This window comes from Electrophorus electricus, chromosome 26, assembly GCF_013358815.1.
Source record: "Electrophorus electricus isolate fEleEle1 chromosome 26, fEleEle1.pri, whole genome shotgun sequence".
Lineage (NCBI taxonomy): Eukaryota > Metazoa > Chordata > Actinopteri > Gymnotiformes > Gymnotidae > Electrophorus > Electrophorus electricus.
The window spans coordinates 3,194,280-3,218,551 of record NC_049560.1 but is presented as its reverse complement, the minus strand read 5'-3'; the positions used below and the strand labels follow the sequence as shown (position 1 = coordinate 3,218,551).

General features: G+C 48.2%; 2 protein-coding genes across 4 annotated transcripts in view; one reads left to right on the top strand and one right to left on the bottom strand.

Annotated features, from left to right (window-relative positions):
- The window catches only part of tle2b (TLE family member 2, transcriptional corepressor b), a 40,017-nt gene extending 38,081 nt beyond the window's left edge, over positions 1–1,936 (top strand). The window contains 1 exon segment of the mRNA XM_035523202.1: positions 235–1,936. Coding sequence (XP_035379095.1) covers positions 235–342 — 108 coding nt within the window. The 3' untranslated portion in view covers positions 343–1,936.
- Positions 1,937–2,308: 372 nt separating this feature from the next.
- tle2a (TLE family member 2, transcriptional corepressor a) lies at positions 2,309–23,052 on the bottom strand. Of its 3 annotated transcripts, XM_035523281.1 has the most exons (20): positions 22,444–23,052; positions 16,327–16,490; positions 11,628–11,691; positions 10,751–10,795; positions 9,308–9,370; positions 8,831–8,935; positions 7,954–8,170; positions 7,612–7,628; positions 7,244–7,336; positions 6,506–6,550; positions 6,248–6,409; positions 5,917–6,043; positions 5,338–5,525; positions 5,141–5,220; positions 4,742–4,991; positions 4,282–4,529; positions 4,013–4,160; positions 3,701–3,851; positions 3,507–3,583; positions 2,309–3,225 (listed from the first exon to the last, which is right to left on the bottom strand). In XM_035523281.1, the coding sequence occupies exons 1-20, from the start codon at positions 22,465–22,467 to the stop codon at positions 3,118–3,120; spliced, it is 2,376 nt and encodes a 791-aa protein (XP_035379174.1). In that variant the 5' UTR covers positions 22,468–23,052; the 3' UTR covers positions 2,309–3,117. The 3 variants fall into 3 exon arrangements, with proteins under 3 accessions (XP_035379174.1, XP_035379176.1, XP_035379175.1); XM_035523283.1 differs by lacking the exon at positions 22,444–23,052 and having other exon boundaries at positions 8,894–8,935; positions 16,327–16,349; XM_035523282.1 differs by lacking the exons at positions 11,628–11,691; positions 16,327–16,490; positions 22,444–23,052 and adding an exon at positions 11,516–11,556.
- Between the last annotated feature and the right edge of the window lie 1,220 nt (positions 23,053–24,272).

Here is a 24,272-nt window from a genome sequence, read left to right as displayed (position 1 = left end):
CACTGCTGCAAGATTGATGGACCTTGTTTGTTGAGACCGTGCACTGTGAAGAATAGATGTAGCCGTTCCACGCGAAAACGGTGGTGACGATTGTCTTGCGTGCTGAAAAGAAACAAACAAGATGTTTACACAATTAATACTATAAATGGACACAATGTTGTAACCCGCGAGTTATTTTTGCTTGGCTTAATCATATGCATGGTAGTCTCACGTTCACGTTCTCTCTGTCTCTAGTCCAAGGAGTCGTCCTCTGTCCTGAGTTGCGACGTCTCCCCCGATGACAAGTACATAGTCACAGGTTCCGGAGATAAGAAAGCCACCGTGTACGAGGTGGTGTACTGAGCAGGGGACGGAGGGAGGCAGAAACGGATGGATGGAAGAACGGACGAATGAAGGAAGAGGCACTACCAGGATCGTGACCGTGGCGGCTGCCGTGGGCAACCATGGGTACTCCCCCAAACCCCCCCCCCCCCTTCCAATTTCACACAGTCCCCCGAGCCTCCACAGACTCCCCCTTTCCCAGCCCCATTTCTCCTTCTCTGGGGAAGAAAGAGAGAGAGAAAGAGAGAGAGAGAGAGAGAGAGAGAGAGAGAGAGAGATGGATGGATGAAGAAAAGGGAGGTGGGGGCACACTTAGCACGGTCTCTAGATGACGAGCTCGGCAGAGAGGAGAAGGCCCACGAGAGACAGCAAGAACCTGTGGGAGATGCAGCTCGTCAAAACAGATAGCAGACAATCGATATGTTAGTCCAACACTGGCAGAGGCAATGCGCCCAGTTCCTTCCCCCCTAAACCAGAGACTGCAGAATGGGCGAACCACGGCCTGGAACTGGATGGGGCTGGAGGAACCCGGCTGAGATGCGGCTCCACATCCGTGACACGTTGCATTCTCTTAAGGTATTTCTCAAATGAATTCTCGTTCCTGGTTTTTAGCTCCATCTTCCCTTGAGAGACTCTGACAGAGTCTAATGAAGAGCAGGTTAAACTCTCAGTGGGTTTCTTGTCACAATGAAGAACAGCATTTTTCATTGTAAGTCCACTAGACTATTTCATACACATGCCACTTAAATCATGCATCTTACATGAATTGAGCGCAAGGCTCTTTGTGGATTATTTCAACATGAAAACTTTTTTATTCATTAAAAAAATACTGTTGACCACAGATTCCTACACTACAGTGCTGAAGCTTATGTTTTAATTAGGTATAAAGCATGAAAACAGCTTAAACCATTACTTGTAACAATGTTATAAAAATAACCATTCTTCATGCAGCCAAACTCAGGTTAGTTTTAAGACTTAGAGGACCTAAGCTATACCCCTGCTGTACCCCACCATTTAAAGAGCTGTGGTTGCCCACTCACCCTGTTCTGTTTGAAGCACACTGAACAGTCCGTGCACCACTAACCCTCCAGGGAGCATGATTTTTTGGTTAAAGAGTTCTTTTTTTGGTTAAAGAGTTTTGCTTTTTTGATTTGTGAACCAGACCGCTTCTCTCAGAATCTCAAAAATATCTTTTGGATGGTCTTAAATAATTTTTTGCTTGCTACCTTTCCAAACAAGAAAACCTGTATGATTTTTTTAAATGGAAATTAGTAATAGTGCTACAGTGTATGGTTCAGTCTATTGTTATGCACAGTATGGTGTATTTTTCCCTTTCTATAAATGGCTGCCCAGAGATGGAGCGATGCGTCTCGTATAAGACAGACCTTCTCCGCTGTATCATCATCTTCGTCATGCTATTGGAATATCTGTATCTACTGTTGCCTAACGCTTTTATTACCATACTGAAAAGTGTCCAGTACTCTCTCTCTCTCCCAGGCCAAGGACATTTTTTTGCAAAGGCACAGCTGTGATATTCCCCCCCCCCCGTAGCACTTCCTGTGTGATGTACTAGACATGCATACATTGACAATTAAACTTGTGCTCATCTTTTAAAGTGTTTGTGGTCCTGATTTCCAACACTGTGGCCATAAATAAATACAGACATTATTCAACCACCTTGAGAAATAGGACAATTATTATAGTCATTGTATATCTTTGCCGTTAACATGTAGCTATTTTGTACACTAGAATTTTTCATCTGAGAAGGACTATATTGTAAAACAGAATAGTGTGATTGACTAATACACGTTCACATTTCCAACTTCAAATATTGTACAATAAGACCAACTACTAAACTAAAAATGTGCACAGTATAGATTACTTCATATGACAGAATACCATATGGTAGCAAATTCATATTAAACTAATAACTACAAGTATTAAATTTCAAGATCTGCCAATAAACAAATTACCATGCAAGTTTAGACCAATTTAACAACCGTTTGGCTTTTAATGAGCTTTATTTACAGTTCATACATACCAAGTATCCAGCAAAAATCAAAATACCTTTCATTGCGACCAGACATACAGTATACATGAGAAAACACGTTAATGTGGAGTGTGGATACAGCCATTTCCCTGAAATCGTAAAATACAAAACCCATGACTCATTAGCCTAGTCTGTGTTGCTGCCGTCTTGTCATTATACCATCATACTGTTGCTGAGCTGTTGGGATTGGCTCGCAGCACTGAGCGCGTGCAGCAACACTGCCGCCTGAGATGAGGCCAGTCCCGAGACTCTGGGCACAGGCTGGATGAAAAGGGCAGAGACATATGGGCCGCGGCCTAGTCCGTCCGTTGCCCAGCAACCTCTCAAACAAACCGGTGCTTCTCCACTGTTCATTTCCACCTGGAAATGTAATTTTTTTCTTCCCCAAGGCTAAAAAAAATAAAAATAAAATAAAATAAAATTCTCTTTGCTATTTCATTCACTACAGAGGTTTCATCTTGTTTAAAAAAAAGAACAAAAGGGAAAAACAAAAAAGGCAAGGAGATGTCTTTGGAGGGATCCCACGTCTCTGAAGCTAGACTACCAGCTCTCTCACAGCATTAAAAAACAACAGGGTCAGTGCACTTCTGGAGCTCCACCAGCAAACGCACGCGCTTCCTCCAAGTCCACATCCCACACTCTCTGTCCCGCAAGTCACCGGCCAAATCCAAGTCAGAGCCGGGTTTTCTGCTCTCCCATCCGCGCAGCACGTCTCTGGCTGAGGGGACGTCCGTTTTGTTTTCATTTTAGTAGATGACTTCATACACAGTGGCCTTCTTGTCTCCTGAGCCGGTTACAATGAACTGGTCATCAGGGGAGATATCACAGCTGAGGACTGATGAGGACTCCTTTGACTGGAAAAGAAAATGAAAAAAACTTAAGGAACGGCGAGTTTACGGTTACACCATGTCTAATACTAAAAAATTGAACTGCGGAACCATTTTATTTTCCTTATAGGTAGGTGTAGAACATATAAACTCACTGATATTGTATATGATAAACTCAAATTATGTAAATCTACATATAGATTTGTATAGTAAGAACAGTACTGAACACTGTACAACGCCTATTTTTTAACTCTGTAATGAAATTGATCATTAATTGCTTGCATATCTCAGCAGAAACAGCGCGGTACCTGGAATATGCTGGAGCCGTATGGAGTTCTCCATGCATTCAGTAGATTATCTTTTCCAGTACTTACAAACCATTTACCTGTAGATGAGTGGAAAAAAGCTAACGAGGCTTAGACCGAAAAATATTTGTTTTCTGTATCAAGTTTTACTTTACATTAGTAGAGTACACGAGTGTTGCATGAATAAAGACTCGTACCGCAGTAGGCAAACTTGAGTGAGAGCACGCAGCTCTCGTGGAGGTGCAGCTGGTACTTGTCTGGTTTGGAGACATGCAGCACTTCAACATTACTGCTCTCCATGCCCACGGCAAGCCACTCTCCCGTAGGACAGTAGCCCAGGGAGAAGATCTACACACACACACAAACAACCTTGTGAATGTAAACGCATCCATCTACTCCCTTTTGAGAAATTTCACAAATGAAATTACAGTGGTTGAGTGTGTGTCTGCGAGAACCGCCCTTCCAGCGTAGGGGACACTGTTCTCCGCGACTCTCCGGTGCTCCAGTACCTGGGAGGTGAAGTCGTGTTGCTGGAGCTGTCTGCCCTCTCTCAGGTCCCAGCAGCGCACCGTGTTGTCCAGTCCCCCCGTCCAGAGCTTGGTGCCGTCGTTGGAGATGTCGATACAGCTGGCTCCGTCTGTGTGGCCCTGAAACTGCCTGTGCAGCAGGAGACCGAAGGACAATACACTTAATCAACACAAATGACACCATTATGAGGCTCCAAATGACAAGCTAGACTCTCTGCCATTTTGTTCGTGTAGCTGGTGTGCGTGGCTACCTGACGAGCGTCTGGTTGTGCAGGTCCCAGACGACGATGTTGCCGTCACTGCAGCAGGAGAAGCAGACCTTGTTGTCTGGACTGATGGCCAGCGCGTAACATGCTGGAGCAGAGGACGTCAGCTCCGCCTTAATGCGGGGGGTGGGTGTGGCCAAGTCCCAGATGGACAGAGTGCTGGCTTCACCTCCCACTATCAAGGTCCGCCCATCCGGAAGGAGCTTGCATGAGCGTATATAGTTGTCCCTGTTCTGATTGGATAAACAGACAGGAAAGTATGAATGAAAATGATACATGCTGCCATCATTAGTCTGACTTACACAATAGCTGCTTAATATACATATCGTGCATTAAACATTTATTGATTATACGTTGAATACAACTGCTGTACTCAGTGGCAGCTAGTTAAGTTTCCACCATTTTTTCGCATCTGAAGAGAGTGAGGGTGTGGTGGTGATCTCACCAGGCAGTCGAGTTGGGCCATGGGACTCTTGCTGCCCGGCTGGCTGATGTCCCAGACTTTGACGCATCCTTTGCCCCCGGTGTAGACGTGCCGTGTGGAGGTGCTGATGGTGACGGCGCACACCACCTCCCCGTGGCTGAGGGTGTGGATCTGGCGGGCGTGGCGCGGGATGCCAGGGCCCAGGAGGGCATCGGGGGGGAAGGGCACCGGCTGCATCTGCCCATCCGCACTCACGTGGAACGAGTAGGCCCTGGAGAGGGGGAGAGAGGGAAGGGAGAAATGATCGAGGAGTTTGAGGTGACATCACGCTGGTTTATGGTGTCTGCAGGGGACAAAAGAGGGACAAGGAGAGGCAGAGTCGGGAAGAGATTAAAAAACAAGGCGAGGCGGCACACGCACGGCTTTCCTGAGGCGGCTGCCTGGAGGCTGGCAGGCAATCCAGGGACCCTCATGTGGGGGTGGGGTGACTCATAACCCACCTACCGCAGGAAAAACAGGAAAATGTGCCCCAGATCTCAAAGAATAATTAAACTACATTACCCAGAGTGCTTTCATGAGCGAATCTAATACAAAAACAAATAAAAGTGAGGTCTGACCACCGGTGAGCGTCCGTATCCTGCCGCGGCGGCGGCTGAGCCGTTCATCTGCTGGGAGACGAGGTGCAGGCTGGCGGCACCGTAACCTGCAGCGCCCGCCAGCTCGCCGTTAACCCCCGGTGGCGGCAGGCTAAACGGCCCGGGCGGGTATGTGCCCTGCACCGCCAGTGGGTTCCTCAGACCCAGAGCTGGATGGGGGGGGACACAGTGGGTTGTCAGCAGGAAAGTCTTGCTGCGGTCATTTGAATATTACGTGATATTTGGCATGATTTAGAACTGGATTAGCTTGCCTCACGCAATTTTATTTACAGTAGCTTATCAGTTTTTAAATAACCAAGAAGAAGAACTGAAGTCCTGCAACAATTAACCTAATGCTTTAACCATCAGACTACAAGTCACGTAACTCTACTGCAAACAAGCAACAGCCACTGAAAAGAACATAAAATGACACTGAAGAATACTACTGCCCTCTGCTGGCTGCCCTTAGCACAGCCAGCAGCTCCACTAATGAAGACCTCGTTTAGACACAAGCATTTAGCTCCCTCAAGATCAGCTACACTACAAGGCCCCGGGACTTACCGAGGGGGTCTACTCCGGGTTTGCCTGGGACGGGGCGGAACTGGGGTGGTCCGCTGGGGCCTGGCGTAGAGGAGTCTTGGGACATGGGGGTGCCTGGCTTCAGGACTGGAGTGCTGGACTTCTCTCTCTAAGAAGGCAGAGAGGTGTATGCAACTGGTATGACGATGAGGGGGAGGAGGAAGTGCTGAAAGGGTGGGCGTGGCATTTACGCAATGGTTGCGCAAGAACAATTGTTTGATGCGTGCCTGGCTCTGCGTGTGTGTGTGTGTGTGTGTGTGTGTGTGTGTGTGTGTGTGTGTGTGTGCGTGTGTGTGTGTGTGGGGGGGGGTACCGAAGGGGGCTCTTTGCTGCGGGAGGGGGAGGCCGTGCTGCTGGAGGAGGCCAGGGAGGTGGGGCTCGCCTGGGGCAGGGGCTCCTTGCGAGAAGGCGGGAGCTTGTCCAGGCCGTTCTCCCTGGACGAGTAGGAGTGCACGCTCCGCGGAGACGAGGGGTCCTGCGGGGAGGGAGCACACACGCGTCACGCTTCCGCACCGGCTGCGGCCCCTTCCGAGCCCAGTTCAACACGAACAACAGCCACAGCCGCGCTCACCTCATCCACCACCAAGTTGTCGTCGCTCTTGTCTGCATCGCTGCCCTGATGGAAAATGGGGAAGAAAAAAAAAAAAGAAGAAAAAGAAGTCCAGTTTAGTCTGAGATGCTGAACATGTTATTCACTTTCAGTACAAACAGTCATGCGTCATCTCATCAGGGAAGCTGAATCTTCCAACGCTGGAGAACAGTGATCAGTGATGGATCAGAGAAGGCTGACAGAAAGCACAGTGAAGTAAACACACTGAGTGCACAGCCCTGGAAATGATTCACTACAGTAAAACCATTTTTGTGTGTGGCAAGTTTTTTTTTTTTAAATGTTGCTTTTGGCAAGTGTGTGGCATCAAATGAAATGAGAGAGAAAAACTCCTCCCCCTCCTCCCATCGGACAAAGAGTAAATATGACATTTGCAATGCTGGAAGTTCATAAACCTGATCTAATTTCAAACTTTTTGTGCTGCCTGTTTTTTGTAGTTATGGATATCTTCATGTACACATGTACCAAAGTTTTAATACTTAAGGACACAGCAATATGATATTTTCCACTGTCACATGACCTTGAAATATAGGTCAAGGTCATTCGAATCAAGCGATTAAGGTTGTCATGTTATAGTTTTATGAACACAGCTTGAGAAACAAGTAGACAGACGGACCGACCGGAGGCAGAGTGCGACGTGGACAGGGCACGCTTTATTTGAAACACACACCCTACAACACATACATGCAGAGCAGCACTCACATAGTCTGTGAACTCCTTCTCATCTGCTTTTCTTTTTTTGCCATTGCTGAGGTAGTCGGAGGACCTGCCCTTGTCTCCATTTGATAAGGAGCTCTGAGAGAGAGAGAGAGAATGAATGCAGGGGGAGAAGGATAAATCTAATCAGCTCTATAACTGCTGAACCCAGAGGCAATAAAGCAGCCTAATGCATGGCTGCCTGCTGTAAGGGAGCTGGGGTGAAAGAAGGGGAAGATGGGAGAGATCCGGAGGAGCGGGAAAGGGAGCGCAAAGGTAGGATGAAAGAAGCAGGAGACAGAGAGCAGGAAAAGGAAAGAACAGAACAAAAGAGTAATTTTTAAAAAGAGGAGAGAAGATGAAACTCTACTTACTGGTCCGGCCTCACGGTCTGGGTGGAACATGGCCAGCCCGCGTAGCCCCGCAGCCAATCAAAACAAACAAACATGTCATGACAACCTGCCCAGTGACCATCAACTCCAGAGTATTGTGACAGTCGACACATTGTGCCTAATCAAACATCAGCACGCCACCCACCAAGATCACCAGTCACACCACACCTTCACCTTATACAGCCAACGGAGAAAGCATGGAGCATTTCAGAAGCACAAAACCCCGCAAATAAGCTCAGTAAGGTAATTAAAGGGAGATCAGGCAGGCGAGGCGACTGAAATGTCAGGGAGCTGCAGGTGGGCGCGGATGGAGGCTGCTCCTACCTCGGTGGTGGTCAGCGGCGGCGGCCGCTGCTGCAACAGCTTCCAGGTGGGCCCTCTCGTCCTTGGCGGCCAGCTGGGCCCCTAGCGCCCCGGAGAGAGCCAGGAGACCCGAACTCCCACCCAGGGCCAAGCCCGGGTGGGGCAGGCCCGACGGGTGTGGGCCCATGGGCAGACCCTGCGCGGCATGCTGGGCGAGGTGCTGTGCCTGGAGCTGTTGCTGGAGTGGAAAGAGAGAGAGAGAGAGAAAGAGAAAGAAAGAGAAAGAGAGGGAAACCTAGTTGAGAGGGTGTATATTTGAGCACCTGTGGTTGGTAGAGAGGGAGGTGCATCCATGGTGGGTAGAGCCAAAGGAACAGCACCGGTGCTGATCTACATTACACACACACAGCCCCCCCCCACACACACACACGCGCGCGCTCTACTTTTAAAAATAGTACCACAACAAATGGCTTTAACGTAACCGAACAAAAGTCTGATTGACCAGCAGAAGCAATCACTCAATACGCATCTAAAAGTCAAACCACAGAAAAGGCAGATTTTTTTACTAAATTCTTTCAGCCATAGCAGTTGTGGCCCTGGATCCTTTCTAACCCTCCCATGAAGCTGAGCCCTCCCAACACCCTCTCAGGGCACGCCCTATGCCGGAGGATGCGGATTTACTCCCCACCAGGAGCCTGCGCTCCCACACCACCATAATCCCAACACTCCATTCACATCCGCCTCAATCTGATCCGCCAGCCGTCCTAATCTGACTGCTAATCCACAACTCGTATTCAGATTACGATGACAACAAAACGAAAACAGCAACAAAAAAAAAGAAAAACAAAAATAAAAAAAAAAAATTTTAAAAGGGGGATGAAAAGATGGAAGTACACACTGTGGGTGGCAGAGGGGGGAGTCCACGTACCCCTATCGATGCATTCAACTCCCCCATAGTCACCTGTTTGGCGCGTTCCATAGCCTGGACCACCTGCTGCTGGTGCTGTGGACACAAGTCAGAAAACAAACAGTAAACAAACAAAACCAAACCAACAAAAGAAGCATACATGGAACCCACGCAGAGAGGCTCAGGAGTACAGCAGACCTGCATGCAGAAGCCTCGGCACAACACACTACTTGTCAGAAGCCTTATCGCAATATTACACTGTGTACATCACAAGGGAGACAAAACAGGGTGATGGTCACCTCTTTGTTAAGGTAAAAGTAATCAGAGCTTTTTTTTGGAGGAGGCCAACAGGAAAAAGAAAAACAGCGTGCGTGTAAGAGAGGGAGAAAGAAATGGTGAGTGTTTGAAAGACACACACCATGACTCAGTGTCATTTGTAAGAGTGTGTGCAGTGCTCTTTTGTTTTACCTCCTGTGAGAGGAATGGGATGAGCTGGGCACAGATCACATTCAGCCGCTTAGCAATCTCTGTCTGGAGGGAGAGAGGGACAGAACAAGGGAGGGAGATGGTCTGTCAATCAAAAGTGTGACCTGCTACATTTACGCACACACACACAGTAAATATTTCAACCCTCCACATCTGGCCAATGCTAATAGCTGCACGGTGAAGAGAGGAGTGTAAAATATTCATGCTTGGTGTCTGCTGTGCTGCCCCCAGCAGCGGTGGGCTCCCTCCTCCCCGCGAGGCAGAGCACACGGGCCGAGGACGCTTGCCCTCGCCACCACTCTACGCGCGAACCGAGCAGCCAGCAGTGGCCTGGCGGAGCAGCGGTGAGTGGTAGCTTGTCGGTCTTGATGGAAGGAGGCAAGGAATACTAGCGCTGACGATACTCTCCACGCATGCACCATTCCCTCTACGTCACTGTAAAGACCCGGGGCTGTTTGTCTTACTACCAGCTAGGGATTTGTAACAATATGCCCACACACACACACACACACACACACACACACACACACACGCGCACGCACGCGCACGCACGGTACAGTAATACAAAATTTTCCTGCAAGTGAATTACTGTCAGCATGAAGTATCCCTGCTCATTTTTTCTCGCTCTCCGTCTTTCTCCATCCTCAGGAGACAGGAAACAGACCCCCACCTCTCTGCTCGCCTCCACCCCTCCATTCCTCCATCCTTCATCACTGTTCCCACGGGAACAAATGATTTCTTGTTAGAAAATGGCAACTAGCAAATGACATCTTGGGGAAAGGGGGAAGGGGGAGGGGGCAGGAGACAGTGGAATGGGAAGGCGCAGGGTAGAAACGAGAGGAGCAGGATACAGAGGAAGGAGGGGGAGAGACAGCAGCATGAGGAGGAGGAGGAAGCGTGTGATGGTTTTATTAGCAGAGGGAATTCACGAGGCATGTGGGAGAGCAGGGCAAATGAACAGCAGAGAGGAGAGAGAGAGTCACAGAATGAGTGACAGACAGAGAGAGACACAGAGAGAGAGCAGTGACCTGATTTATAGTGAAATTCGAAGAGCAGTTGGTGCTAGTAGGAAAAGGCAAGGCAGGTTAGGAAATACAGATGCATTATGAGAGAAGACAAAGAGAAAGAGAGAGAGAGAGCGCGAGCGCGCACACACACACACCCTCCTTTATACTCTTTGAGTGCACATACTCTGCAGTCAGATTTTTTCCTTATTGGAGCTCAGATTCCACCCTGACTGATCCACTGCACACAGAACTCAAATATTTTAACCAAGAGACAGGAAAGCTGCACTGCACAGAGCAGGGAGGCAGGGAGCGCTCAACTGACCAGCCTGAAGGGCCGCCATCACCTTCACGGCACAGACATTCAGGACAGCAGAGTACAACGCTCTTTGTCTTATTGGCTTTGGGAGTTTGCCCTCACCTGTTTGTGCATCTCGATGTTGAGGCCATAGGACATTTCATAGTACTGAAAAGCAAAGGAGAACAGAATGTCATGAGATATCAGCTCCAGCTCACGGCAGCACACTGGCAGCACAACACACTGGTGGCAGCGAGACTCTGGGTGTTTGTGCCTTCGCGAAGCTGCTGGAAGAGGCTGCCTGTCCAAATGGTTCTGCCCGCGGCCCGCGGGCCAAGCGAGCCTGGACGCTCGGGGCTTGCTGGACGTGGGTCTGAGGTACTGGCACTAGTCAGAACTGGGCGGGATTCTCAGAATCCCCACCAGCTGGGTCAGCTGGATGCAAAATACTGACCTGGCAGAGTGCACAGGGAAAAATGAGAGAGGCAGAGAGAAAGTGTGTGTGTGTGTGTGTGTGTGTGTGTGTGTGTGTGTGTGTGTGTGTGTGTGTGTGTGAGAAAGAAGGAGGGAGAATGAGAGGAAGAGAGAGAAAAGAGCACATGCAATAAAAGAAGCTGCCCTGACAGCTGCCCGTTGTATTCCGCAGCCTTGCCAAGAACCCACAGTTGCTAGGCGACTCTCGGACTCAAAATTATGAGCCAAAAAAAATATACAAAAAAAAAACAAAAACTAAAAAAATGTTTAAAAAATAAATAAATAGAGGGAGCACGGGAGCAAGAGAGAGAGTGTGAGCGCACACACAGAGCTGGTCAGGGTTACTACTAAGCTACATGATTGAGAACATACCTGTAAACAATACACACACACACAAAGTACAAAAACCCTCACCCAAACCAGTGGGTCTGACAGAGGAGATGGTCCACACTGATCTGGGGGGAAAACGTACAAGACTGTCTTCGAGAGATTCATGTGTGAGCATACGTGAGCGTGTCTGTCTCACCATCACGTAGTGCCTCTGGATTTCTGTCTTCTCTGTGGCCAGTTTTTCACACTCCAGCTTTAGGCTGTAGGGAGGAGACAAAAGGGTCATTTGAAGGTCGAAGGAAAGGCCAGGGAAACCAAACTCTCAGCGTGCAGACCGTGTTGATATGGACTAGACACGCCACTCATTATTTATCAGTTTAATTTGCTTCAAGTAAAGTGGTCCAACCCATCACACTTGAGTTCTATTTGGTGTCCAGTGTATCTACGACCCATGACCCCTGCGACCACAATAATCCTGAGAAGGGGAGAAAATTAAAAAGACATTCAACCAAAAGTTTGACAAACCACATGACCTTAACACCCCATCACACAGCAATTCCTTCCCTGGGTGACATCTCATCCAGTTCCTCTACAGCAATGCCTTCGCAATCAGACAGACAGACAGGCAGACAGGCAGACAGGCAGACAGGCAGGGATGGACAGACAGACAGAGGCAGACATGATCTCCGTTGCTGTACGTTAGCTGCTCTCCAGCACAGCTGACTTGTTTGCAAGGTGTAGATTTATGTGTGCCGAGTGCGAAGGGGCCTGGGAAAATTAGAATATGATTAATACTGCGACATTAGTGCACTGCAACAGGTAATAACGGCACATCCGCTCACGGTCGGTGGGGCTGTGCTGCTGCCGATAATTGACTCATTTATCACCTCCAGCAAGGGGGGGTGGAGGTGGGGGGATTTACTGGGGGGTGGGGGAGGAGTAGGGGGTGGGCTGTGGGGTTGGGGGTGGGGGGCAGTTAAATTCGCCTGATAGATTTTATTACTGTGGAATTGCTTTGCTGCAGAAGTCACCCCCGTTGCTGGATTGCAGAGGAACGGATAAATCTATGGGAGCACATTCACATAGACAACCTTTCCTTATTTATTCCTCCCTCCACCCCCCTGCTCTCTCTCCCTCCTTCTCTCTCTCTCCCTCCTTCTCTCTCTCTCCCTCCGTCACTCTGAGTTAGTCGGCCTCGGCGCTGCAGTGCAGGCATCGGGACACACACACACACACACACCTCTGAAATCTGCCTGTAATGACGGGCAAGCGCGGCCCACACCCGGGATCAAGAATCGGGAGGCAAATTTACGGACGACGTTAAATCTAGCAGACAGGCCGCAGGAGGGCAGAGTCTCGGGGGGTCCTAAAAAGGGGGTAAAACATGTCCTCAGATGGACAGCAGGGCAGGGACACGAAGACACTGGGGCTTGTGTGTGTGGAGAGAGACAGGAGGAGAAGACCCTGCGGGCCCACTGGGGAGGGGCGGAGAGAGTCTAAGGTATAGATAGAGAGATAGATAGAGAGATAGATAGAGAGAGAGATAATCGCACACAGATATACACAAAAAATTTATTTATTTTAGTAAAGGATCTGCCTTCACATGCATGCTATTATCAGAGTTGGAGAGCGTGAAAAGGGGTGTAGAATCATGTGGGGGGGGCTAGAGGCTCATAGTATTTTGTGTAGAAATGACTGCATATGATAATTAGTCTGAGTCTCAGCAGAAAGAGGGAGAGAAAGAAAGGAGTGCAAGCGAGAGAGAGAGAGAGACACACACACACACACACACACACACACAGAGACAGTGAGAGAACGAGGGGAACTTTTCCAATCTCTCCCTTGCACTGACAGCAGATAAGATGATCGCTAGAACAAATCCGCAACCTGCCAGCACCACGACAGCTCTGTCAGCAGAGTAGTTACCCAACACACACACACACACACACACAGACACACACACACACACACCGCCCCCAATTACCACACACACTCAGCGAAATGAAAAAGCCAGCGCCGATCATTAATAGCATCTCAATTAAAATGCCCGAGAAAACAAACAGTTTCCCCAGGTTGTGCTGGGGAGATCAGACCAATCAAACGCTTCGCTCCAAGCCCTCTCATGCCATGCTTTACATCTCTGCAGGCGCCGACAGTCTCATCAGACATTAGACCTTCTCAGGACAAGTATTCCCCTCGCTCTCATACACCCTCATGGAGAAGATGAACACACGCTACTAAAATGGCCCATTATGCTCAGAAATAAATTGGCTTCATGTACATACTTTTCCTAGAGGCACAAATGCCCCCCAAACCAAGTCTGAGCCTACAGCAGCACAAATCAATCTACGCTTGCACATGTACGTGCACACACACAAAAAATATTCCACAAAAACATGGCTAACACATGTTCCAAATGCGCACACACTCCCACAGCAGAGCCTGTGCCACATATACACTCACAGCGCATACTGTGCTAGCCGCCAGCCCATAACCCTTGCACAGTGGTAGCCTATGGACATGTGCAGCATTCTTAAAGTGGTCCTGCTTTGTGTGTGTGTGTGTGTGTGTGTGCCCACGCAGGGATGGGCCGAATGAGGATCATTACGTTAATGAGAGCCTCCTGTCTGCAGTCTCTCCCTCCTTGCCATTTAGAAGACCTCATAGAAACATGTGCACGCGCACACACACACGTAAAAAACATGCCAAGCAAAACCACTTTTTTTCCTGTGTTTTTCAGGCTCTAGCCTGGTTAGTCTGGTCCATGTTTCTTCTGTTCAGTCACAGAGGGGAGCAGGTCCCTTTAGTGTCTTTTCTTATAAAGCCCTTACACACACACACACACACACACACACACACACATCCCAGAGCCCTTCAGCTCACCTCACTTTACCTCCCTCTCTTTCCCATCCCCTAATCCAAGAATCAGACGGCAGCTTCAATCAACAGAGCTAAAATTAAAATCTAAGCCACGCTATGTATAGCCACGATCTGTCTCTGCCAGTGTGTGTGTGTGTGTGTGTGTGTGTGTGTGTGTGTGTGTGTGTGTGTGGGCGGGCATGTTTCCCTAGGACATGGCTAAGTCCCCAGGGGGCCTTGATTATGAGCGAGACAATGCAACCTGGCACTGGAGCTGGAAGAGAGAGCCCGGAGTATGCCATTGGGAATCTGCTCGCCTGACCCACGGGAAAGTGGAAATTTCGCAAAAAGACCCCACGACACCTCGCACGCCACCTTTCAGTCCTGGCAGGGAAACACCAACCTCATGCCACTTCTGTAACAACTTTCAAACAAAGCGTGGCATCAATGTGGTACCCCAAAGCCAACAACTTCAGCAGTTCTGAAGATCTGAACATTACTGCACGTCCACTGCTGTAGCTTTGCATGTCATTAGTGGCTGCTCCGTTTTCCTGTGTTTGTCACATGTAAAGATCAAAAGACATTTTACATCAGGATAACAATGCAAATGTGCAACAGTGGTCCGATTCAAATGTTTGGTAAAATGCAACAGAGAGAGAAAATTCATTTGATATTTGTTTGATGGATTAAAAAAACAAAACAAAACAAAAAACAAAACACAAAACACTCTGGCTGGGTTTATGCATGTGCGTACGTGTGTGTGTGTGTGTAGCAGAGCAAACACAGCCAACACCAGCGTCAATGAAATATGCGCAAAATCAGCAGGCATTAGCACGGCTGCGCTGCTGTTTGGATAGGGATGCTTGGATTTGATTGGGCTGAGCACTTGAATGGGGCCCCACAATGGGAGTGTGGAGGATCTGGCCATCACGCCTCGGAGACCCAGAGTGACAATCGTGTGAAGATGTGCCAAGAAAGAGGAAGCGGAAAAACAGAAAGAAGGAGAGAGAGAGAGAGAGAGAGAGAGAGAGAGAGAGAGAGAGAACGAGAGAGAGAGAGAGAGAGAGAACAAGCACGCGTTGGGATACTGAGGGGAGGAGGGGGACACTAGCAGAGTCCCAGATATGCCAGGCAGCCATGCCTACTCAGGCCACATTCCTGGGATTCAGAGTGTACATCAAACACCTCTCACAAATGCCCCAGAATCAAAGGGATGGGTGTGTGTCTGTATGTGAATTTAAGAGAGAGCTGGGGTGTTGGGGTGTCTCTCTGTGTGTGTGTGTGTGTGTGTGTGTGTGTGTGTCTCTGTGTGTGTGTGAGAAATTAAGAGAGAGCAGGGGTGTTGAGGGGTGTGTGTGCGCGAGTGTGTGTGTGTGTATTTAAGAGAGAGCAGTGGTTGGTGTGTGTGTTCTGCGCAGATCTTCCAACCAAAGCAGTCCCAGGCTAGAGTTCGATCAATTTCAGCAATTCTTAAGGCTTTGTGATACTGACGGAAACATGCCTTTTCTCAACAAAAAATATCCAACAAATATTAATACTTATTAAATACAACAAATTAGACTTAAAACTGAGATACTCAGGTACAGCCCCTTTTCCAAGTTAGATATATAACCTCTCTCTAATCAAGAGATCAGTCAGACTCTGTAAGGCTCCCAAAGATGAGGTCATAGTGAATCCGCCTCTGACGCCATTTTTCTCAACACGAACAGAGACTTTTTTTCTAGACAAATATTTTCCCTGCAGATAATGTTATGGCAAGAGCTCTGGTTTTCTTTGGACACACATACACTAAAAAAAACCCCCACATATTAAAGCAGAATAGGGATCTTTCTTCATGAAGGAGCATTAGCCTCGGAAGTGATTAAAACCCGACCGTTGCTATGGTTACAGTCTGAAGTGTTTATGGCTATTGTGGAGAGGTGTTCTACACAGCAGCTCTGTTACACACTAATGCTAAAACAGTGAGTGAATCGCTGTTGTTGTTACCGCTTCGGCGCGCGAGACTGATGGGAAGCGTCCACAAGGTGGCGTCTCACCTGTGGTACTGGGTCTGCAGGAACTGAAACTCCTCCTTGATGCGGTCCAGGGTCTCGGGGTAGGTGAGCTTCAGAGACTGGGCCGTGCCTGTCGCTGCTGCGGCCGCGGCTGCAGCCGCCGCCGCCGCCGCCGCCGAGGACCCAGGGGGTGGCTGAAGGGGTGCCTGCCAGAAAAACAGGACAGGTCGGCGTCAGAGAGGGCGTGGCTGTGACGTTGAGCACAGGGCGAGTCTATTTGCAGCCAGACGTAGTTAAAACCTCGGCGTCCGAGAGGCACAAGGCTAGGACTTCCCCCTCCATTAGTAACGCGAGCTCGGGGTATGTTCAGTTACCACGTTACCGCACGAACCTCAGGACTGCGTCCTAGCAATAGAGCAAACAACGCAGAGTGGGACTACTTCACAAAATCAACATTTTTGAAAGCGCAATGTAGTGTCCTTTCGGTTGGGAAGGGCGTGTGTGTGTGTGTGTGTGTGTGTGTGTGAGTGAGAGAGAGAGAGAGAGAGATGTATACACACTCACAGACATTGTGTACAAGGCAAAACTGAAGGACACAGATGAAAGACAAGCTCCCCACCAAGAGCTGTAATGATGGGGGGGGGGGGTCTGACACAGTGACCATTGTTAAGGGATAATGCATTAGAGACAGATGTGTGCTTGTGTGTGTGTGTGCACGCACGCATGCATGTATGTGACGGTGTGTGCGCATGCTCAGGAGCAAGGGAAGAGACATTTGCTTAAAAAACATTTGCTTAAAATTAAGCATGGATTAGAATGGGACGCAAGAAAGACTGACTTTGTCAGGGTGCTGCACCTACTAGCAGGCTTCTCCCTGCCAGCCGGGGCAATTAGGCCCCTGGCCTCAGGCAAACGCATACAGACAGGCAGACAAAGCCCATCCGTGGACCTGGAAGGCCTGGCGGCGCGTCTGCCTCCGCAGACTCCCAGCAGAGGTCCTCTCGCCAGCCTCCACACGCTGCTGCTCAGCGTTTTGCTCACACAAACAGATTTGTTTTGGGGGGGTTTTTATTCCCCCCTCCTTTTAATGAGCCCGTGGAGAGAGAGCGAGAGAGAGGGAGAAGCGGCCGGAGGGGTGCGGGCGAGCGAAGCGCCCGTCGGGCGACGGTCGTGAGCACCGCCGCCATTTGGCGCCGCATAATCGCTGCCGTTCGACGCTCAGAACCCAGAAGGCGAGCCGAGCTCGCAGTGTGCACATCAGTCATTGCCCTGCGAACTCTGTGCGTGAGATCTGACGCAAGCACGGTGGCAAAGGACATTCGAGGCTTGCCCTGAGAAAGGTGCCAGAGTGTTAGTTGACGCGCGGTGGGGGCCGGGGACAGGACTTTCGGGGGGCTGGGTGGGATGAGGTGGGGTGAGGGGAGCCCCTTGGCCAGGGGCTCAGGAGAGGGTTGGCGCATTGTTAGAGTGCCCGTAACGAGCTCCTCTCTGCAACACTGCAATTCAATCCGCCGCCCCCATGCCTGTGCTCACGCTGCTCCGACCTAGCAGGGAGCACGCACACACATCAATTACTCCTCCCATGCTAAAGAAAGGAGCTCGAGGAACAAGAGGAGGAAGGCCAATGGAGTGGGGGGGGAGGAGGAGAAAGAAAGACAGGAAGGGAGGGAGGATGGCACTTGGCTCTGTTCTGTTCCTTCTCTTTATCTCCCAACCCCCGCCGCCTCTGTTCTGATATTCACCTCCCATTGTGTGCCTCTATGCACAGGTGCAAAGACACTTCCGGAAAAGGAAGTAAGGCCCTTTTACTAAAGGGCTGGCAAATGAAGTGCCAGTGAACAGACTTCATGAAGCTTCATGAAGACAGACCCCAATACGAGAAGTGCTGAGGCCTGCCGCTGCCATGCCATAACAAAACCATTTTGGTTCAAGTTCTGTTTCTTTGGCTAGGGTGCGGCAGCCATTTTGGGTCCATGTTTGCACGGATTCACCATATCTGTTGTGTCCAGGGGACCTGCTGGCACATCTTCAGTAACATCATCCTGTCTGGTCCCTCCAGCAACCTGCCAAGAGCCAGAGGGGGACCAAGCAGCAGCGTCAGACCTGCAATGGCCTTTGTCTCCTGGTCTCATTAAACTGCTGCAGTTTTAACGTGACCCTGAATCAGTGCAGGAAGTTCCAAAAAGGCATCCAGGGTTGGTAATAATTTAAACTGGTGCTAAATTCAGCACCAGAGATCTTTAAAGGGAAATGGTGTCCAAAATTATGTCTTTACTTGATCCTTTAGTAAAGGAAGACTGTAGTAGTGTAGGGCAGGTACTCTACAGCTAGCATTTGGCTATTTTTATACACAAATGTAAATATATCCCAGTGTATTTTGCAAAGAAAAAATGGGGAGAAAATAAATAAATAATTTTTAAAAATAATCGCAGGATGTTTCAAAGCATAGTTCTCTGTAAACACTGTTTTTTTTCTGTTTTGTTTTTTTTCACATCATACAGTGAAGACCTTTCAAATACTTCTGTCTACCATTTTACAAACAAACTGAAAAGGAGTAAAAGCATGCGAGTGCTTGCTCTTACACATCTTACAGCTGACGCTCCGGCTCAGAAGCCCGCCCGCACTGCCCCAAGACCCCTGCTCTTATCCCCTTGGGGTCTGAAACAACAGTTGCTTTCATTTTGTCAGAGGTCTGACGGGGAGACACACATGACTGCCATGCTGGCACACCCTGAGAATCGTGGCCTCTGTGGCCAGGCATGCCAACATCTGCCACCATGTTTATCTCCCCTTTGAGGAAGATGTTTCTGTCTCCCACACAAATTGCTGGAGATGACTGGGCCCTCCAACACTAACTAGAAGGTTCGAACTTATCTGTAAACATGACACAAAGATGGGGTGCGCTGGAAAAGGTGAACGTGCATCAAACTAATAAAGAGACTTTCACATGCGTCTGCTGACATCGTTGGTTACTTGAGCTTCCGTGGGAGCCCCGACAGGCGCTGCCTCTGTGGCTTGAGTGAGCGCGCTAATTATAATCACACTTTCCCAGGAAAAAAAAACAGTTAGAGTTAACATCCAGCCAGCCGAACGAGTTGCACCTCTGAGCACGGAGCATAGGGTAGCACAACAGCTTTCCTTTGAGAGAGAGAGAGAGAGAGAGAGAGAGAGAGAGAGAGAGAGAGAGAGAGAGAGAGAGAGAGAGAGAGAGAGAGAGAGAGAGAGAGAATACCTCCATCCTTTATCCTGGAGGTGTGATACACAAACACAGCACAAAGCATGACAAGCGCAGATGCGTGTGCAGCGTGGCGACCCTGCGTAAAGCCTTTGAAGTTTAGGACTCAACGAGCCATTCAAATAAAGTGTCAACAACCACCGGTTATTTGCATATTAAAAGCACCGCCCCAGGAATCTGACCTGAGCACAGCCCGATTTTACTGATCCCAGCAGTTCTGAGCTCCAAGGTATGGCCCAGAAAACTTAGAGGGGCCTGGTGTGAGTGAGTGTGTGTGTGTTTTGGGAGGTGGGACTGGCACCTGTTTCATTAGTGCCACACATCGTTTCTCTCCCGTCTCCACAAGCTCGTTATGCAAATTTTCACTGCTGTCAGGCTGCATTAGCGGTGCCGGACGGCTGCCTTGTCAGATGCATTAATTGCTGTAGGTGCTTTCCTTTATTAGGTAACCACGAGCCCGTTTGTCTTTCTGTTATGGGGATTTTAAGCAGCTGCATCACACTTCCTCAGACCCGGCGCTGCCCAGGACCCAATCGCGCCATGCAATGCTCTGGATCCAGAGCACGTGCGCCACAGCGGGCACGGATGAGCTGCCCAAGCAGCCTTCCAGGGCCTGAGTGACAGGAGCCGTCGGGAATGTGGGAAACTTTGAGCACGGGCTGAAATGACGCAGGAGGCACTGTCGTACCAGCTCACCCACTGAGCCACAGGAGATCCCTGGTGAGCCGCTGGTGGTGGAATGCATTCTCGGTTTCTGATCTAGGCTGAGTGTGTCATCTAGGCTGAACCCCCCCCCAAGCAGATAAAGCTGGAATGTGGGTAGGGGAGGCAGCTCCTTGAATCACAAAAAAAAAGGAACAACTCATATGCAGAAGAACTGAAGGGAGCTGCCCACTGCTGCCAGCTACTAGTACCCCCACCCTTCAGTGACCAGAGATGACTGACATCTTAAATGAGTTCAGATTACTGGTCTTCATCTCTGATCCTCTTCAGCCCTTCAGGAACAGACATGTGCGATTCTGCCAGAAGGTCTTTATAGAGTTCTGTATATCGAGTTATGCAGTGACGGTACATGGAATGCTTGATTAGGCTATGAACTAAACGTTCTTCTGGAGTCGGCCTTCTAGGAGCATGGCCACAGAAAGCTAGCTTAAATGACAGCTACAAGAAATGTAGGTCATCATACCTGACAAATATGTGATCCCTGACTGTTCATCTTCTAAGACTCTAAATAGCTGGGTGTAACTATGGGAGAAAATAGATCCTGAATATGAAAACACAGAAGCCATTTGACAACAACTCTGAATGTGTTTCAGAAATGTATTTAAACATCCACAAGATCAAGTTTAAATCTAGTGGTCACTTACTCCCATTGTGTTTTTTGTGGCTGTCCCTTTTCCTGACCCAACAAGGGTTGCGCTGCTGTACCTGTAACAAGTCGTCACCCCCCCGTCGTCTACAATAACTGCGAAGGTTAGTAAACATAGAAAGAGACCCTAATCATTTACAGCATTTAGCTGACGCTTTCATCCAAAGTGACTTACAATTATGACTGAGTACAACTTGAGCAATTGAGGGTTAGGGCCTTGCTCAGGGACAGTGGCAGTGGTGGGGCTTGAACTATCAACCATCCAATCACAAGTCAAGTACCTTAACCTCTGAGCTACCACTGCCCAATCAGCATCGAAGCTTGATAGCTCATTCCTTTCTAAACATATCAAAGCTACCGGATATGAAACACGTTTTTTCCTGCACTATATGTTCACACCTGTGCACTGGCACAATGACGATAAAGTTAAACTGAATTGAATAAGTGATGTCTGAATGAAGGCCACGGGCCAAGGTTCTCTCTCTGTGCAGCACAGGTACACATTCCACAGCAAGATCATAACAATTCCAGCCAGGCGGGTGCACGTCTCCGACCATTTCAAACCAATGATGAGAGAGTAGGAAGGCTTACTGGAGTTGACTGGGGCTTGCATACATGCATGCACATGCGCGCACACGCACACACACACACACACAGACCCTGGTGCATCTGCCTTCACGTCACACAACCCCATTCCCTAGTGGAATCTCATTTCCATCCCTTAGGAAATGAACGGTAGAGAATTCCAGGGATAGGTGCTTAGGGCCACTGGGGGAAGGGTGGGTTACGTGTGGGGAAATCTCAGGGAGCGTCCCAATAAGCTGCCTGTATCAACAATATGTTCTAACTGTTCTAAAACTAAAGAATTTTATACATTGCAAGTACAAGACAGACAATTTTATTTCCACTGAACATGATATTTACAAATTACACCAGCTTATGAGCAATGTCTTGTTTTGGGAAGACAAAAGGCAAACGTTTTTAAATGCCAAGTGGTCTATACTTTTTAAGATTTTGCTGTTTATTTCAGAACTAGAAATTGAGGTTTACTAAAGCCATGATGATTCATTAAATTAATGAGTCTAGTTCACTACTGTACACGCATGGACAGGGCTTCAGTGTATCAAATTTCGTCCACTACTGCACTGTTACAACTGATTAACACACTTGCACAACCAGGACAATTTAAAAGCATATTATATGTAGTACATTTAAGTTAACAGACCTCTATGAAGCCAGTCCACACCAAAGATAAACAACTTCACCGTCCCACACCAACAACTCGAGGACTGGCCCATTCTGAACCATAAAACAAGTTGGTAACGGTTAATTTGGCGAAACGGTAACAGCTACTTCTAAAACAACCTTGAGGCCGATTTTAAGCGCAAAGTGTTGACTTTAGTCAAGTGCTTTTACCATAAGCTAGTTTCAAAATCCAAGGGAATGTTTAACACGTTCAACAAACAAAGGGTGTCCACAAACTGTTTTAATAAAGGATTCCAGCGAATTGGACACAGTTCAGTAATAACGTTTTTCGTGAAGTGGCGCAACTTACCGAAGGTCGATTCTGGGGAAACATTGTTGGATGCCGGTTTGTTGCGATTCAGCGGTCTTCTTCCAGCGTTATTATTATTATTAGTAGTAGTAGTAGTATTTAAGGCTGTTGTGCGACCGGCGGAGTTTTGAACCTATTGTGGCTCTCACAAGTACATTTGGCCTTGTTTCAGTGGCGGCAATGGTAGGCAGGGGCTCGAGCTAGCCTCGGCTCGCTCCTTCCTCGCTCGAGACTCCCTTTGTTCTGTTTACCGTCGACCCGCAGAAAAGGAACACAATCTGGCCACAAGATGCGCGCGCTCGGGCTCGAGTCTTCCTCGCGTCGCACCTCGAACAAGGGAACGACCGGCGCTCGGGTCTCACCGGCTCCACACCGCGCCGTATTTCGCCGTCAAAAAAAGAAGAGGAAAAAAAAGAAAAAGAAGAAGAAGAAGAGGTGGCTAGCTAGTTATCTACCTCCCGAGGCGGACACGACACGACACTCAGCGCAGCCGCAGCCTCTTTTGTCTCGCCCCAAAGTCCCACTCCTTTCACACAACACTCTCGCCTTCTCGCCCGTTTCGCTCTCCTTCCTTGCTGAACCTGCAAAGCTTTTCAATGGGAGATTCGGGTTCTTTTCTTGTGAGAAACACGCACAAATCCCTCCCGCAGCGCGTCTGAGGGGGGGGGGTTGTCTGCCTAATTTCTCATTCTCACTAGCAATTGTAAATAAAAGTCTTAGGGGAACCAAGCTAGTGCTTTGATCTTTATTAACCGACGTTAAAATTACAGTTTTGCAAGAGTTGAGCAATTGATACAGAATAAGGCCCTGGAAATATTTTTGCTCGTTATCAAAATAAAAGGCTCGTCTTTTTGTGTGAATGTTCGTGATGTAAACCTCGTGTTTTCGATGTTGATCAATTACATTTACACCACAAACTAAATCACCCTCTGTAGGTTACATATCCCCTTTGGATTTTCAAATTGTATATACAGTATATGTCGAATTTCAATAGAAAATCGGGTGCAGTTGAATTGTTCAATGATTGAATGAAATCTCCACGTGGGGTTTGACCCAGCCACAATCAACATTAGATAAAGTACCCAATCAGCGTTCAAAATACCCACGTGGGGTAAACTGACCTTAAGTTGATTGGACCGCGTCACTACTATGGTCCCCCAAAACGTCAATCAAGCGTACACAAACGACCGAGAAAACATTTAACTCTTTCGCTGCACGGAACGGAGATTGAATTCAATTGCTTTTGTGATGAAAAGTATTGTTATCTGTATTATTGTTTTAATTCGTTTTACAGTCTTACATATCGCCAACAGTTGATTGCTGTAGGTTGTCAGTATGTGCAGAAACGTCTCCTAACCTTGTCTCTTTTGTAACATTATCAAGCTACATTCAAACGTCAGTAATTCCGTAATTCAGTAACCATGCTGCGTAGAAGATATCCAGTTTGGATCTTGTTAACTTGCCCAGCGTGACTATTAACGAGCTTTGGTGGAACACACACACACACACACACACATACACACACACACACACACACACACACACACACACATACATACATACATACATATATATATATATATAGATATAGATATATATATATCTATATCTATATATATATATCAGATTATATAGATAATGTTATTTTCTGTAGTATGTGCTAGTAAACCCGTTTACCCTCTCAGAAAGAGCTAGAAATAACAAATTTAATGGAAATGCGTTATTTCCACTAAATCTTCTGGCCACGTATCGACCTTGGAAATCCTTGAAAAGCAGACCCAAATTTCAGAGCGTGAACAGCCTCTTTCGATTAGGCAAGTAATGATGCA